The 13,970-nt window shown below is 48.2% G+C and overlaps 1 protein-coding gene across 3 annotated transcripts in view; it reads right to left on the reverse strand.

Moving 5' to 3' along the window:
• Positions 1 to 13,970, reverse strand: part of BTBD11 (BTB domain containing 11) — a 331,679-nt gene that overhangs the window by 70,524 nt on the left and 247,185 nt on the right. For 2 of the 3 annotated variants that reach the window (XM_040234782.1, XM_040234783.1), the window contains exon 4: positions 9,157 to 9,309. In XM_040234782.1, the coding sequence (XP_040090716.1) occupies positions 9,157 to 9,309 (153 nt within the window). Of the gene's footprint in view, positions 1 to 9,156; positions 9,320 to 9,440; positions 9,719 to 13,970 lie in introns of those variants that run through there. The other variant, XM_040234784.1, reaches the window with a different exon arrangement.

A 13,970-nucleotide genomic window follows, 5' to 3' on the forward strand; every position in this document is an offset into this window, starting at 1 on the left:
CACGCCTGGCTTCAGCCTGGGCTGCACACCACATCCTTTGCTGGCACACTAGCACATCGCTTCAAGATATTTATTCCTCGTCTCTCTTAGAGGAAGTTGAGGCTATTGCTTTTGGTAATCGGGAGAAGCTGACCTCCTTGGTCCCCAGTGGGGGAGCAAGGATGTTCACTAATCTTTAATGAGCATCTTCTGTGACACGAGTGTGCCACAAGATTTACCTGCTGTGTGTGTGTTCAGTCGCTCAGCCATGTCTGACTCATTGTGATTCTATGGACTGTAACCCACCGGGCTCCTCTGTCCATGGGATTTTCCCAGCAAGAATACTGGAGTGGGTTGTCATTTCCTTCTCCAGGGACTCTTCCAGATCCAGGAATTGAACCGTGTCTCCCACGTCTCCTGCATTACAGGCAGATTCTTTACTGGCGAGCCACCAGGGAAGCCCAATTTATTTCCTATGTGGTGTTAAATGGTTTAATTATATCATTTTACTTAATTCTTCTGATAAAGAGTGGGAATATTATGGTTCCTAATTTATAGATACAGAAATTGAAGCCCAGAGAAGTGCATAACTTGCCTAAGGTCACACAGAGATAAGTAGTCAAGCCAGCATTTGAACCCAGGCAGTCTGGCTACAGGCCTGCACTCCTAGCCACTCTGCTTGGCTCCTTCTCTAATTAGATGACAACATGAGCACTTAATTCCCTGGCAAGCTTCCTCTGATGGAGGAGCCTGACACAGACTCTCTCATTTCCATGGACAACCAAGTGGGCAGCATCTGGCACTCAACATTTTTGAAATTGAACCCACTGTTACTTCTCTGACATTGTCTATATCCTGTATTTGTTAACAGCATCCTTTGCTACACACTCCCCAGAAACCTGAGTCCAACTCTAATATAAAAGCTTTTGGAGGGGAAAGAGTTATCACATGTACATGCTACCACATACAACAGTGGAGTAAATTTCCCTCCCATTTCTGGCTCCCCCATATGATGGGCTGAATTAGGTCTCCCCCACCCCCAAGAGATATGCTGAAGTCCTAAGCACCCTAACCCACAACTATGAAGTGAAGGTAACTTTATTTAGAGATAGAGTCTTTGCAGGTACAGTCAAGTTAGATGAGGTCATTGTTGTTTAGTCACTAAGTCATGTCCTTGTGACCCCATGGACTATAGCCCACCAGGCTCCTCTGTCCATGGGATTCTCCAGGCAAGAACACTGGAGTAGGTTGCCATTTCCTTCTCCAGGGGATCTTCCCAACCCAGGGATCAAACCCTCATCTCTTGCATTGCAGGCGGATTCTTTACCGTTGAACTGGCAAAGCTCCACATGAAGTCATTGGGGGTGGGCCCTAATCCAGTTTGACTGGTGTCCTTTACAGGAAGGTGGAAGTTTAGACACAGAAACAGAGAGAAGACAGCCATGTGAGGAACGAGGGCAAGACTGGAGTGATGCTAGCAAAAGCCAGGGAACACGGAGCTACCAGAAGCTGGAAGGGAACAGAAGGGATCCCCCTCCAGGTATTTTGGAGGGAGCATGGGCCTGCTGACACCTTGATTTTGGACTCTAGCCCTCAGAACTGTGAGACAGTAAATGTCTGTTGTTTTAAGTCACCAAGTCTGTGGTGCTTTGTTTCAGCCTCCATAGAAAATGGATATGCTGCTGCTGCTGCTAAGTCGCGTCAGTTGCGTCCGACTCTGTGCGACCCCATAGACGGCAGCCCACCAGGCTCCCCGGTCCCTGGGATTCTCCAGGCAAGAACACTGGAGTGGGTTGCTGTTTCCTTCTCCAATGCATGAAAGGGAAAAGTGAAAGTGAAGTCGCTCAGTCGTGTCCGACTCTTTGTGACTTCAGGGACTGCAGCCTACCAGGCTCCTCTGTCCATGGGATTTTCCAGGCAAGAGTACTGGAGTGGGGTGCCATTGCCTTCTCTGAGAAAATGAATATACCCAGTTTTCTAATTCCCCTCCTTGGCTGATTATCGGTTTCATGCATACTCTTCCAGAGACAATCGAAACATGGATATAGAAAATGCTCAGTTATGCATTTCACACAAGGGCGACACCTCATACACTATTCTCTATGGTCTTTTTCACTTGATAACCCATCAGGACTAATTTTAAAAATTGTAATAAGTATATATAACAGAAAAATTGACAATTTTAATATCAAACAAAAAGTTTTTTCATGCCATACAGTATGTGGGATCTCAGTTCCCCAACCAGTGATCGAACCTGTACCCCTTGCACCAGAAACGCAGTCTTTAACCACTGGACTATCACGGAAGTCCTTATTTTTAACATTTTAAGTGTACAGTTTTGTGGCATTAGGTAATTCACATTGTCATGCAACCACCACTACCAACCACCTTCAGAACTCTTTCATCTTCCAAACTGGAACTTGGTACCCACACTAACCCCAGGCCCCTCTCTCCATAGCACACCAGGGCCATTTCTAACAACGCTCAGTCCCTCACCCCCTACATGTGTCCCCAAGTTTCATTTTCTCTAGCATCTTTCCCCATCTCTCCATACCCACTGCTTCTGCATCAGTCCAGCTGTCAGCATCTCTCACCTGGATCCCTGTAAGAGTGTCTTCATTCCAGGCCCCTTGCTGCCTCAGTCCATCTTTCCTGCCACCAGCCCCTCTCTCTAAAACACAACTCTGCTGTCACTCTCATCCTTAACCATCTGGGATGGCTCCTACCTCCCATAAAATGGTGTCAAAATTCTTTGGTGTGGCATAAAAGACCCTCCCTGGGCTGAGTTTAGCCAAGATTTCTCTGTGGTATCCAACGTCTGGTCCATGGTCTGGCCTACAGGAGGTGCTCAGATCACTGCTGGTTGAACCTGTGTTCTTAGTCTCAATTCCTTATGTTTCCTCCAACACACATTCCCACCCTGGCCTTTGTATATGTGGTTCCCTCTGTGTGGACTTATTTTTTCTACTGCCCTCTCCCTTCCTCTTGTAGCTTCACCTTCTCTACCTAGCAAATCTGTTTATTCTCAGGATTCACATCAAATGGTACCTCTTGCATTTCAAGCTCTCAGACCTAGATCTTTACTGTCTTATAGTAGAGCATTTGCCAGATTTTTCCATAACTCCTTGACCTCTTTGCCCACCCACTCCCAGTCTAACTCACAGTAAGCCAGGCACACAGTAAGGGCTGGTTTGGGCCTGCTGAGTGCAGGGCGCCTCACCAGCTCTGCTCCCAGACCTGCTCTGTGGCTCCTCCCTGATACCGAAAGGGGAGGACAGTCGAGCCCCAAAGCGCCCCTCCCGGGATCAGGCAGAGGGCGGCTTTCCATCTTGCAGGAGGCACTGATGCACTGACGTCAGGTGGAAGTTGCAGCAGCTCCTACAGGGTCATCTCTGGGCCCAGGGGCTAGTTTCATGTCCTCTGGAGGTGAAGGAGCTGGCATCCCGTGCCTGCACTCAGCCCAGCTGAAGAGGCCGAGGAGTGGCAAGGACAAGGGCACTCAAGAGGAGAAGGGAGGAGAGAGCAGTTCCCGCTCTGAGAGGCTGAGGAGCCTTCCAGGGCCCCACAGAGGCACGCGCAGGGCCCAAGTGCTCAGCCTCTGCAGGAGACCTGATGGAGAGAACAGGGAGACCCAGGTCTGAATTCAGGGGCCCACATGGACTTGACCGAGGGCAATGGCTGGCACAGATGCTGCTTTAGATGTCCCACCCCCCAAGTTTTCTCCAGAAGTCCCTGGCCAGGACACCAAGTATTCCTTGACAGCAGGAGCCTGAGGCTGTCCCATCCTCTCAGGTCCCGAGGTGCTCCATCCCTCTCTCCTCAGTGCCTCTCTCCCCCACACTCTACTTCACTTTCTTTGTATTGAGACTCTGTGAGATTATCTTGCTGATCTGTTTGCCATTGCTTATTGTAGGCATCTCCCCAGCAGCACTTAAGTCTCCTTTGAGCCCAGAAAAGACGTGGCTCCATAGACTGGGGAAGGAGTGGGTGGAGAGCATCTTTCCTTCTGACACTAAGGGCCAGAATTCCCCTCAACCGGGTGATCCTTTTCTTAAAGGGCTACAGAAGCTGTGGGAACAAGGACCAGCAGCTCCAGTAGCACCAGGCCTGCTTCCTATGTGATGGGCAGCAGCTGGGTTTTCCCTGACTTGATGTCCCTGGATCCCACCCAGGTTCTGGCGGGCCATCAGCACCCCATACATATTTGGTAAATGAAACCGAACTTCTGGCTGGGTAAGAGGCAACAGAATTTCAGTTCAGGTGCCTCAGGGCACAGTCTTTGTCTTAGAACCTAGTTTGACCTAAACTAGACAAATAACAAAACCTATTAACCTATTAACCTTGGGCAAACTTCAAGAGATGGTGAGGAACAGGGAGGCCGGTGTGCTGCAGTTCATGGGGTAGCAAAGAGTCAGCCATGGCTTGGTGACTGAACAATGAACAACAAATTAACCTCAAAATGTGCCCAAGAGACCTAAGAAGTGCTAGGAGGGGCGGACCAAGCAGTGGCAAAATTTGTTAAATTCATATGGGACCTCTTAGTGAAGTTCCCCATCCCACGAAGCAGTCGTCACCCCCATCTTTATAGGGGATGAACCTGGTCCTGTGAGATGGGCAGAGTGACCTGCCCAAGGTGACCTGTTAGAAAGCAGCAGATCCAGATGAGAGCATCTAGTGTGGGGCTTGGCCTTAGGAGCTTGAACAATGTAACAGAAGAGCAAAGGAAAGAACACAATGTGTGACCTTAGATAAGCTCTGTAACCACAACTAGCCTCACTGTCCCTATTTTGTAATGTCCTAGTCTGATACTCTTAGCATCTTACCATCCCCAAACTCACCCCTTCTGGACAACTCAAAGTCTGGTTTGGATTTAAGAAACACTTGCAAAAAAATGAGCCATTTTTTGGAGTGAGCTTATGGTTCCAACAACCTCCAGCTGCTGCTGGTCAGTGTCATTTATCAGCTAAGAAAGGATTTGAGAACACCCTTTCCTACCATTATTTTAACACAGCCTCACTCTAGAGCAGAACTGCCTCTTACAAATGAGGGGAAAACAGCAGCTTTTACTGTTCGTGTTTCTGAAATGTTTCAAGACCAATTATTAATAGGAAAATGTACAAAGCCTAATAAGAAAATGCTGCCGGGAGGTATTATTTATTTGTTCTTTCCTTTATTCTTACTTCCCTCCCATTTCCCAAAGGACAGGAAAAAGGAAAGAACGATGATCTGATACTTTAATTAAGGAAGAATAAATGGGTCACCCTTGTCGGTTTACAACCTGCAGCTGCATTAAATGGTGTTCCTCTGGTATAAACTCGATTGCCATGGTGAGGCTTTACTGTAGCAGAATAAAGACAAAAGGAGAGCTCCCAAAGGACTGACCAAGGTCACTGTGAAAACCAACACAGCACTAGCGTCAGACCTGGGAATCCTTGACTCCGCTTGCTCTGTCCCGGCTGGTGTCCAGGCTGCCTCCCACCAGGAAACGTTGGTCGGCTGGTAGGTAATTATATGTTCTAATAGTCACTGACACTCCAGCTGCCAACACCACGTCCTAAGTTCCCGCGTGGGTTAGAATACCAAACTACCCACACTGTTTCTAAGACTGATTACTTATAGCAGTATGTTAAGCTCCAAATGATTTAGAACTAGGAGCCTGCCTAGCAGCTTCGAAGATGAACGTCTGGGACAGCAGAGAGACAAATCAACTTGCAAAGTCCTTCATCTTACACCTCATCTGCCTTACAGTAGCTGTGTGATTTAGGACAAGTTCCATAACTGCAACTAGCCTCAGTGTTCCTATCTGTAAAATGGGACAATAAAGTCTGCCTTGTGGAATTTGTTTGGGATGGCACACTGTGAAGACTTAGTGCAAGGCAGGTGTCCAGTACCTATCGTTGGCTCTCTAAATGAACAAAACTTCTTTGACCCAATCTCCTGAAAACTGGAGACAATAATTCCTACTTCACATCACACTAAATGTGATTGGAAAATATATGTATAGATGTATCTATATATTGCCCAGACTGAAAAATAGATGCTCAAAAAACAAAAACAAAAACAACTGGCTGATCATATCATGGACTGAATTTAGCCTACATTTATTATCTCTACTTATCTTACATTTATTATTTAGGAAAATTTTAAACTAAATACTATATTTTAGTTTTCTTTTTGAAAATGATTGCCAAATGTGAGGAAAATTTAGCTGGAACAACCAATTAGCATATTTCCTAGACAGAAATCATCATCCTGTATACAAATGAGTCAAGAACTGAGAGGTAAATGCCTAAAAATAGCTTAGAGATGCAGGCGAACTGGCTTCCTTTGTTTCCCTGCTCACTGCGTGCATCGTGGCCTGGCAGGTGATCACACTCATGTCCTGAATGGCAAGGCTGATGCGTCAGACTGGACAAACCCTGAAATTGAAATCCTTGGTGCAACTGTCAGAACAGCACACACCTGGTCACTAGACCGTGCAGTGAAAGCTCTGTGCTGGGGGAGGGGCCTACAGATGACAGTGGTCCTTGGAGTTCATGTTCAGTCTATGGATTTAGGAAAGGAAAAGACGCATCTGGAAGGTGATCAGCATCCTCCAAGCAGGCTGACTCCAGATCCAGGGCAGGGGCCAGAAAAGTTGGTTATATCTCTGGGCGTCTGGGTTTGATGTTCGACTTCTAACTCTGTCACTTAACATCTGTGTGATGTTAGAAGAGTTACCTAATCTTTTTGGGCTTTGATATCTTTCTCTGTAAAACAGGGAAGCACTATTTTCCCAGTTAACAAGAGTGTTTGTTTTGAGGTTCACATGAGAAAGTCTTAAGATAAAGCAATACTTAGATATGAACCTCCATTATTACTACAGCAATAGTAGAGACTTTTGCTGCTGCTGCTCCGACTCTGTGCAACCCCATAGACGGCAGCCCACCAGGCTCCCCCGTCCCTGGGATTCTCCAGGCAAGAACACTGGAGTGGGTTGTTATTTCCTTCTCCAATGTATGAAAGTGAAAAGTGAAAAGTGAAAGGGAAGTCGCTCAGTCATGTCTGACTCTTCGCGACCCCATGGACTGCAGCCCACCAGGCTCCTGCGTCCATCGTATTTTCCAGGCAAGAGTACTGGAGTGGGGTGCCATCGCCTTCTCCAAGAGACTTATAATGCTCACTAAAAACGACCGTGTCACGAGTACTTACTTCCTTTTAGGCACTGTCAGTGTGGTCCTTTATGTTTGTGATCCTGCTTTGTGCTTGCACCAATATCTGAAGGGGCTGCTATTATTATGTCCATGTTACAGGTGGGGAAATGAAGGTCCAGAGAGGTTAACAAGCTTGTCCAAGGTTGCACAGCTAATTAGTCACGTTGGTGGAATGTGGACTCAGGCAACCGGACTCAGGAGCCCAGGTGTCTACCCTTTAGGCTGTGAGGTTTCCTGAGAGCATGACAAACAAGAAGTACTTTATCAGCAAAGTTAAGGAAGTATCCTAATTTCCCTGCCACCCAGCGGCCTCAGGTTTGCTTCAAGGAGGAGAGCTGGAATCTCAAGGTCATCCCAGCCCAGAGCTGGGGACTGTGAGCAGCGGCAGCAGGAGTGAGCCTGCAGGTAGGGGGGGTGCCACACCCATGAAACAGGAGGCAGGAGAGTCTCGTGGGCACAGGATGGACTTCGGAGCAAGAGTCACAAGGATCGCCTCCTTGACATCTACACTATAAGCTGTCCCAACAACAACTCCCCAGTCTGTAAAATGGGAAGTTTACACTACCCTCAGGAGGCTGCTTCAGGGATCAGAGTAATGAATGCAAATCTCCTGTTGCAATTAATATCCACCACACAGCGGATGCTCAGTAAATGGCTGCTTCTGTGTCTCTCTCCCTGAGACCTGTGGTTATCCTAGGTGACAAAATGTAAGGGATGGTGGCACCGACAGAGTGTCTCTAGACAGAAACCTCCTGAGGAGAGTACAAATTAGGGGTTAGAACTATGGGGTCTGGGGGTATGGGCTGCCTGAATTCACATTCTGGCTCCACCACTTACAAATCTTGTAACCTTAGGCATGTTATTTAATCTATCTGTGCCTCAGTCTCCTTGTCTGTAAAGTGGGCATAATAATAACACCCACTTCATTCATTATTAATTAGTCTGTGTAAAGAAGTTATGACGGTGCTCACTTTGTGGCAAGCTTTCAGTAAATGCTTGCTGACTTCCATCAGGGCCCTGCATGTCCCTGGGTGGTGGGGCATTTATGAGCCTTCAGTGGGCTATGCTGTTTTCTGCAAACCCTCCCCTTCTTTGCAGACTTCCAATCAGATCTTGGAAGGGTGGAAATCTCTGAAGCCTGGACACATGACAGGCTACACTCACCTGGTGGGCAATGGGGATTTGAAAATGGTGTCCATGACACCTAGACGACAGGCCTGGGAGTCGGGAAAGCACACACATGCACACGCACCTATGTCTGAGTTTCTGTATTGTCTGCATTTACAGCCAGGTTTTGATTCAACTGAGTGGTTTCATTTTTTTCACTTTGGATAAAAGTATCTCCCCACCCCTGCATGGGGTCCCTGAGTGGTCCATGAACAACTCCCACCTTGATGCAGCAGAGACCTGGATGCAGGGGTGAGAAATGGAGGGAGAGCCAGTTCATTCTACTCAAGTGAAAAAGCACAGGCGCTCTCAGATCCAACCAGAAATTCTACTCTGCACGGTTTAGTTAGAAAACTACAGGGAGACAATAATTTACTTCTAGTAGAGAGAGGGAAGACGAGGGCGGGAGGGGAGAGGGAAAGAGAGGAGAGGGAAGGAAGAGAGGGAGAGAAGAGGGGCAGGACGAGAGGGAGAGAGAACGGAACAGAAAGAACACGCCTCGAATCAAGATCAAGGCACACGGGTGTCTTGTAATCGAAGACTCAGGAGCATTCCCACATAGCCTTGCTCCCAGTCCTGCGCCCCTGCAGCTCGAGGGACCTGCTTATTGTCGAGCCTGCGTCTCTCCTTTAAACCAGAGGAGCCTCGATCTTCGTGACAGCGAGGCTGCCTGCGCACACCGCCCCGGGCGCAAACCAGCCCGAAGCCCCGGCGCTCTGCGGCCGCGCTCCCTGCACCGGGGACGGGGGCTGGGTGTGAGAGGAAGGGTGCCCTTCCAGAGCCCCGCCGCCCAGGGATCTCCCGCCCGCCGCCCTACCTGAGCTGGCGCGGCTCGCAGTCCACGCCGGGCAGCAGCAGCCGGGCGGCCTGGCGGACGTCGTCGCTGTCCATGGAGAAGCTGCGGCGGTGGCCGGCGTGCGCCACGGCCACCCGGATCCACTCCATCAGCGGCGGCAGCACGAGAAAGGGCCTGCGGCGGGGGAGGGACCGAGACGCGTTAGGGCGGCAGCAGCAGGGGCTCCCCGCTCAGCCCCACCCCCTGCTCATCGCCGACTTCCCCACCGCCCGCCTCCCCCTTTTCCCTGGAGACACTGTTTCTCAATTCAAAGTGAGAGAACCTTTGGAGACATCCCGACCGCACTGGTGACCTCGGGGCAGGCTCTCTGGAGTCTTTGGGCCTCAGTTTCCTCATCTGCCAATGGGGGATAATGTGACTGAAAGGATACGACGTGACTCTTCCGTGAGTGTAATCTCCCTCGGCGATCAAGTGAACATTAAGGAGATGACTCACTTAAAGCACCAAGCACAGGGTCAGGTGCTCAGTAGAGAATCCAATCCACTCCTGGGGTTATTAGGACTTGGAGCTCCCCACGGTGAGCCCAGTCTTAAAGTGCCCTCCAACACTCCCTTCCCACCGCTAGCTGCTTCCTGTCATCCTTCCGAAGTTCTCCCAGGCCTCAGCTCTGCTCCAGCACCAGCCTGCTGGCAGACTTCAGCATCTGGGAAGAAGCAGTCTTCTGGGAGAACCTGGAGGGGCAGCCCAGAGCTGCCAGCGATGTGCAGGGGAGAAGGGGGCGGTGCTCTGGGGCTTTAGCCACACCCCCGAGCTGTGGGAAGTCTCGGCTCCCCACTAGCGAAAGGAGTCACAGCAGGGGTCCAACTCGCTGCAAGAATTAACGAGATCTTGCTTCTGGCTAAACTTTCTAGGTGTAATACATTTGTGCTATCTTCCTGTTCCTGAACGTGATTATTATAAATTCCATCTTCGCATTAGGACTGAGGACAGGGAGCTTTTGCAAAATCCTGATACCCAAGTCCTATCCCAGGTATTCTAATTTAATTTATCTAGGATGAGGCTGGATATTGATAGCTTTAAAAACCTCCCCCAGGTGAACACAACGCGCCTCAGAATTCTCTGGAGAGTTTCTTAAAATGCAGATTGCTGGGCTGCACCCCCAGAGTGTCCGATTCAGGAGATCAGGGGAGGTGGCCAAGAATTTGCAATTCTAATGAGTCCTGGGTCTATGCTGAGGCTGATGCTACTGGTTAGAGGTGCCTGCATGTTCAGTCTTGTCCGACTCTTTGAGACCCTAGGGGCTGTAGCTCGCCAGGGTCCTCTGTCCATGGAATTTCGCAGGCGAGAATACTGGAGTGGGTTGCCATTGCCTACTTCAGGGGATCTTCCTCACCCAGGGACAGAACTCCCATTTCCTGTGTCTCCTGCATTGGTAGGCCGATTCTTTACCACCTTGCCATCTGGGAAGCCCTAGAGGGGCACACTCAAAGAGCTTCGGCTCTCAAGTATGGTATAGGGCCTGGGGATCACCTGGTTTTGTGTGTATGTGTAAATACAGATTTCCTGGCCTTATCTCCAGTAATGCTGATTGCACAGGGCTCATGAATATAATTTTAGTAAGCAGCCCCTATGATATTGATTTAGGTAGACCAGGGGCCACACTTTGAGAAATGCACGGTGCAGGTCAAAAAGTTTTCCTATTCATGCGTTACGGCTACAACTGGGTTGAGGCATGTGGGGCATGTGGGTGTAAAATTTAGGAAGGTCAGATCATGTCAACATGTTCCAGCAGCTTTCTTGCTTCACCTAGCCCTGGAGCTGCTGTTCAATCCAGCATGGCTGCCATGGGTGGGAGAAGAAAGTGGTAAGTAAAGGGTTTATTTACCCAAGGCAGCAGCCCCCTCACTGTATGCAGGTGTCTCCCCATTTTGGTGGCAGGTTCCAGTTTTTCTAGAATGCTTTCTGGTTATCCAATGTTAAGACTTAACAGCTGTTACATTCATCTCAGTTAATCCCATTCATGATCTCAGCTAAATGCTTAGGACAACCTACAAGCTAGTTATGATTATGCCTATTTTCTAAATCAGGAGAATAAAGTGTTCTGAGGTTAAATAACATGCCCTGGCTCACAAGGTTGGCAAATATGAGAGCTGGGAATCAGACCCAAGACATTTGACTTCACAACCCATGTGCAGTAACCCCATGTGGTACTTGTCCAACGTCCCAGCATGCACCTGTTACCCCAAGGGGGCCCATCTGGTCATGGACCTTTGATGGCAGGTCATTTTCATTCCTGGTCACTCAGCTCCATTCTCTCTATATAATATAAGTTTTCCAGTCCTTTGAAAATCCACACCCTACTTAACCTTCCAACCACAATTCAAATCTCACCTCTCCCTAAACATTTCTCCTGGGGACTCCTCCCAACACGGACCCTTCCCATGGTGGCCCCCACCCCAGTGGCCTGACCTACCAGCCTTGCAGATGCCACACGAGAATGTGAACTCCATGAGACAGGCCCCTGGGACTGCTGGACTCACCGACCCAGCCCCATCCCCAGTCCTGGGACAGTGCCTGGCAGGCTGTGAGCACTTAATAAATAATGTGTTCATGAAACGGACTAAGATTGATCAATTCCTCACTGGGTGAAACAGATAAAATCGAGTTTTGAACCTGTGGACCTGTGGGGCAGGTTCCCAGGGAATTTCTGCCTGGATCAGCCGGCTGCTTAGGCTGTCGTCCTCATTCTCTCATTCTCTCCATCACCTAAACCGAATCAGGCACTCAATAAACACACACTGACTTGAAATTGAATTGGATTCTACAGTCTCAGGTGAGCAGAACTTATTTTTGTCACCATGACTCCACACTGCTGGATCCAAACCGGGATGCCCCTCTGAGCTGTTTTCGCAGAGGTGGTACCCCCAGCCCCTGGCCTGCCTTTCCTTTGCGTGGTCCCAGCCCCTCAAGCACAGCCCACAACTCCCAACCCCTCAGGGTCCTCTGGAACACTGCCCTTCAGCAGATGTCTTTCATGTTAGATGCAGAGGCCTGGGGCACACAGTCAACTCCTGATGAATACAGAAGAGGAGAAAAAGAGGCTCTACTTCGCCTTCAAAATAACACTTTTTCCAAGACAGGCGGTGAGCATTCAAATGAGAAACCTTGAACCCCATATTCCACCGCCTCTGGAATTTTCTATGGACTTGTTCTCCCCTTTCAACATTGCCTTCTTTTCGTCACTCTGACCTCAATAGTTTATAAGCTCATGAATTCTTTGCCAGCAACTCATTTAAAAATCTTATCTTGTCTACTCAGAGGGAAGGAAAAATAGTATTATTTGTGAAGTTTCTTTTGGAGGAGGTTGGAGATGGGAAAGAATGCTAGGGTCTTGAGTTAAGGAGAGGGTGGAGAATGCTAAGAGGGAAGAAGACTGCATTCTCCTGATAGATTTTTTAAGAGAACACTTTGTTGGTGAAGTTGTCCGTAGTGACTAAAACCTAGAGGAGGCCCAAGGAACTCATGGTTTAGTGAAGCAGATTCAACCTAAGAATCAAGGCCCAGTATGGGAGGTGGGTAGGGAGGGGCGTGGTAGATGGATGGGTAGGGTGTGGGGGGTGGGAGGGTAGCAAGGAGTGTGTGAAAATTGCCAAGGCTCTGATTTAACCCCCAGAGTTTTGGTTCAGTAGGTCTTGGGTGAGGCCTGGGCATCTGCATTTTAAATAAAATCCCCTGGGAATTCAGGAGCAACCCAGAGCTAATAACCTCTGACTAGGTGGCCTGAGGTGAACAGAGGGGTGGGGGAACACAATCAATTCAAATAGGGAAGTGCCATTAAGATTGTCATTATGGCCTTAAAATACTGAAAACAGAGTTACCTACCATATGATCCAGTGATCCCACTCCTGGGCATAAATAACGACAAAATGCCAATTCAGAAAGATACATATATCCCAATGTTCATAGCAGTCCTACTTACAACAGTTAAGAAACAAAAGCAACCTAAATGTCTGTTGACAGATACATAGATAAAGAAGATGGTGATGGAATATTACTAAGCCATGAAAAAGAGTGAAATATTGTCATTTGCCGCAACATAGATAGACCTAGAGATTATCATACTAAGTGAAGTAAGTCAGATAGAGGAAGACAAATATTAATATGCTATTCTTTATATGTGGAACCTAAACAATTATACAAATGAACTTGTTTACAAAACGGAAACAGATTCACAGTTGTAGAAAACAAACTTATGGTTACCAAAGGGGAAAGGCAGGGAGGGATAAATTAGGGGTTTCTTTCCAGGTGAAGCTAGTGGTAAAGAGCCTGCCTGCCAATGCAGGAGACATAAGAGATGGGAGTTTGATCCCTGGGTCATGAAGATTGCCTGGAAGAGGGTAGCACCCACTCCAGTATTCTTGCCTGGAGAATCCTGTGAACAGAGGGGCCTGGCAGGCTACAATTACACCCTACTATATACAAAACAGATAGCCAACAGGTCCTACTGTATGGCAGAGGGAACTATACTCAATATGTTGTTGTAGACTGTAGCGTGCCTAGAACTGACACAACACTGTAAATCAACTATATTTCAATAAAATTAAAAAAGTAAACCCTAAAAATCCTTTAGGTTGCATTCATATTGCACGTATGCTTCCAGGGGCTGGAGATAGAGTGGAGAGCAAGACACATCTATGTTCTCATAGAGCTAATGGTCTAATAGGAAGACAGACATATAAGAAACCTGTAAACCAACCAAGTAATAAAGCAATTGCAAACTGTGATTGGTGCCAGGTTGCTGGGATAGAGAATAAATAGGCTGAGGTGGGGTGGTG

This window comes from Oryx dammah, unplaced genomic scaffold (genome assembly GCF_014754425.2).
Source record: "Oryx dammah isolate SB20612 unplaced genomic scaffold, SCBI_Odam_1.1 HiC_scaffold_29, whole genome shotgun sequence".
Classification (NCBI taxonomy): Eukaryota; Metazoa; Chordata; class Mammalia; order Artiodactyla; family Bovidae; genus Oryx; species Oryx dammah.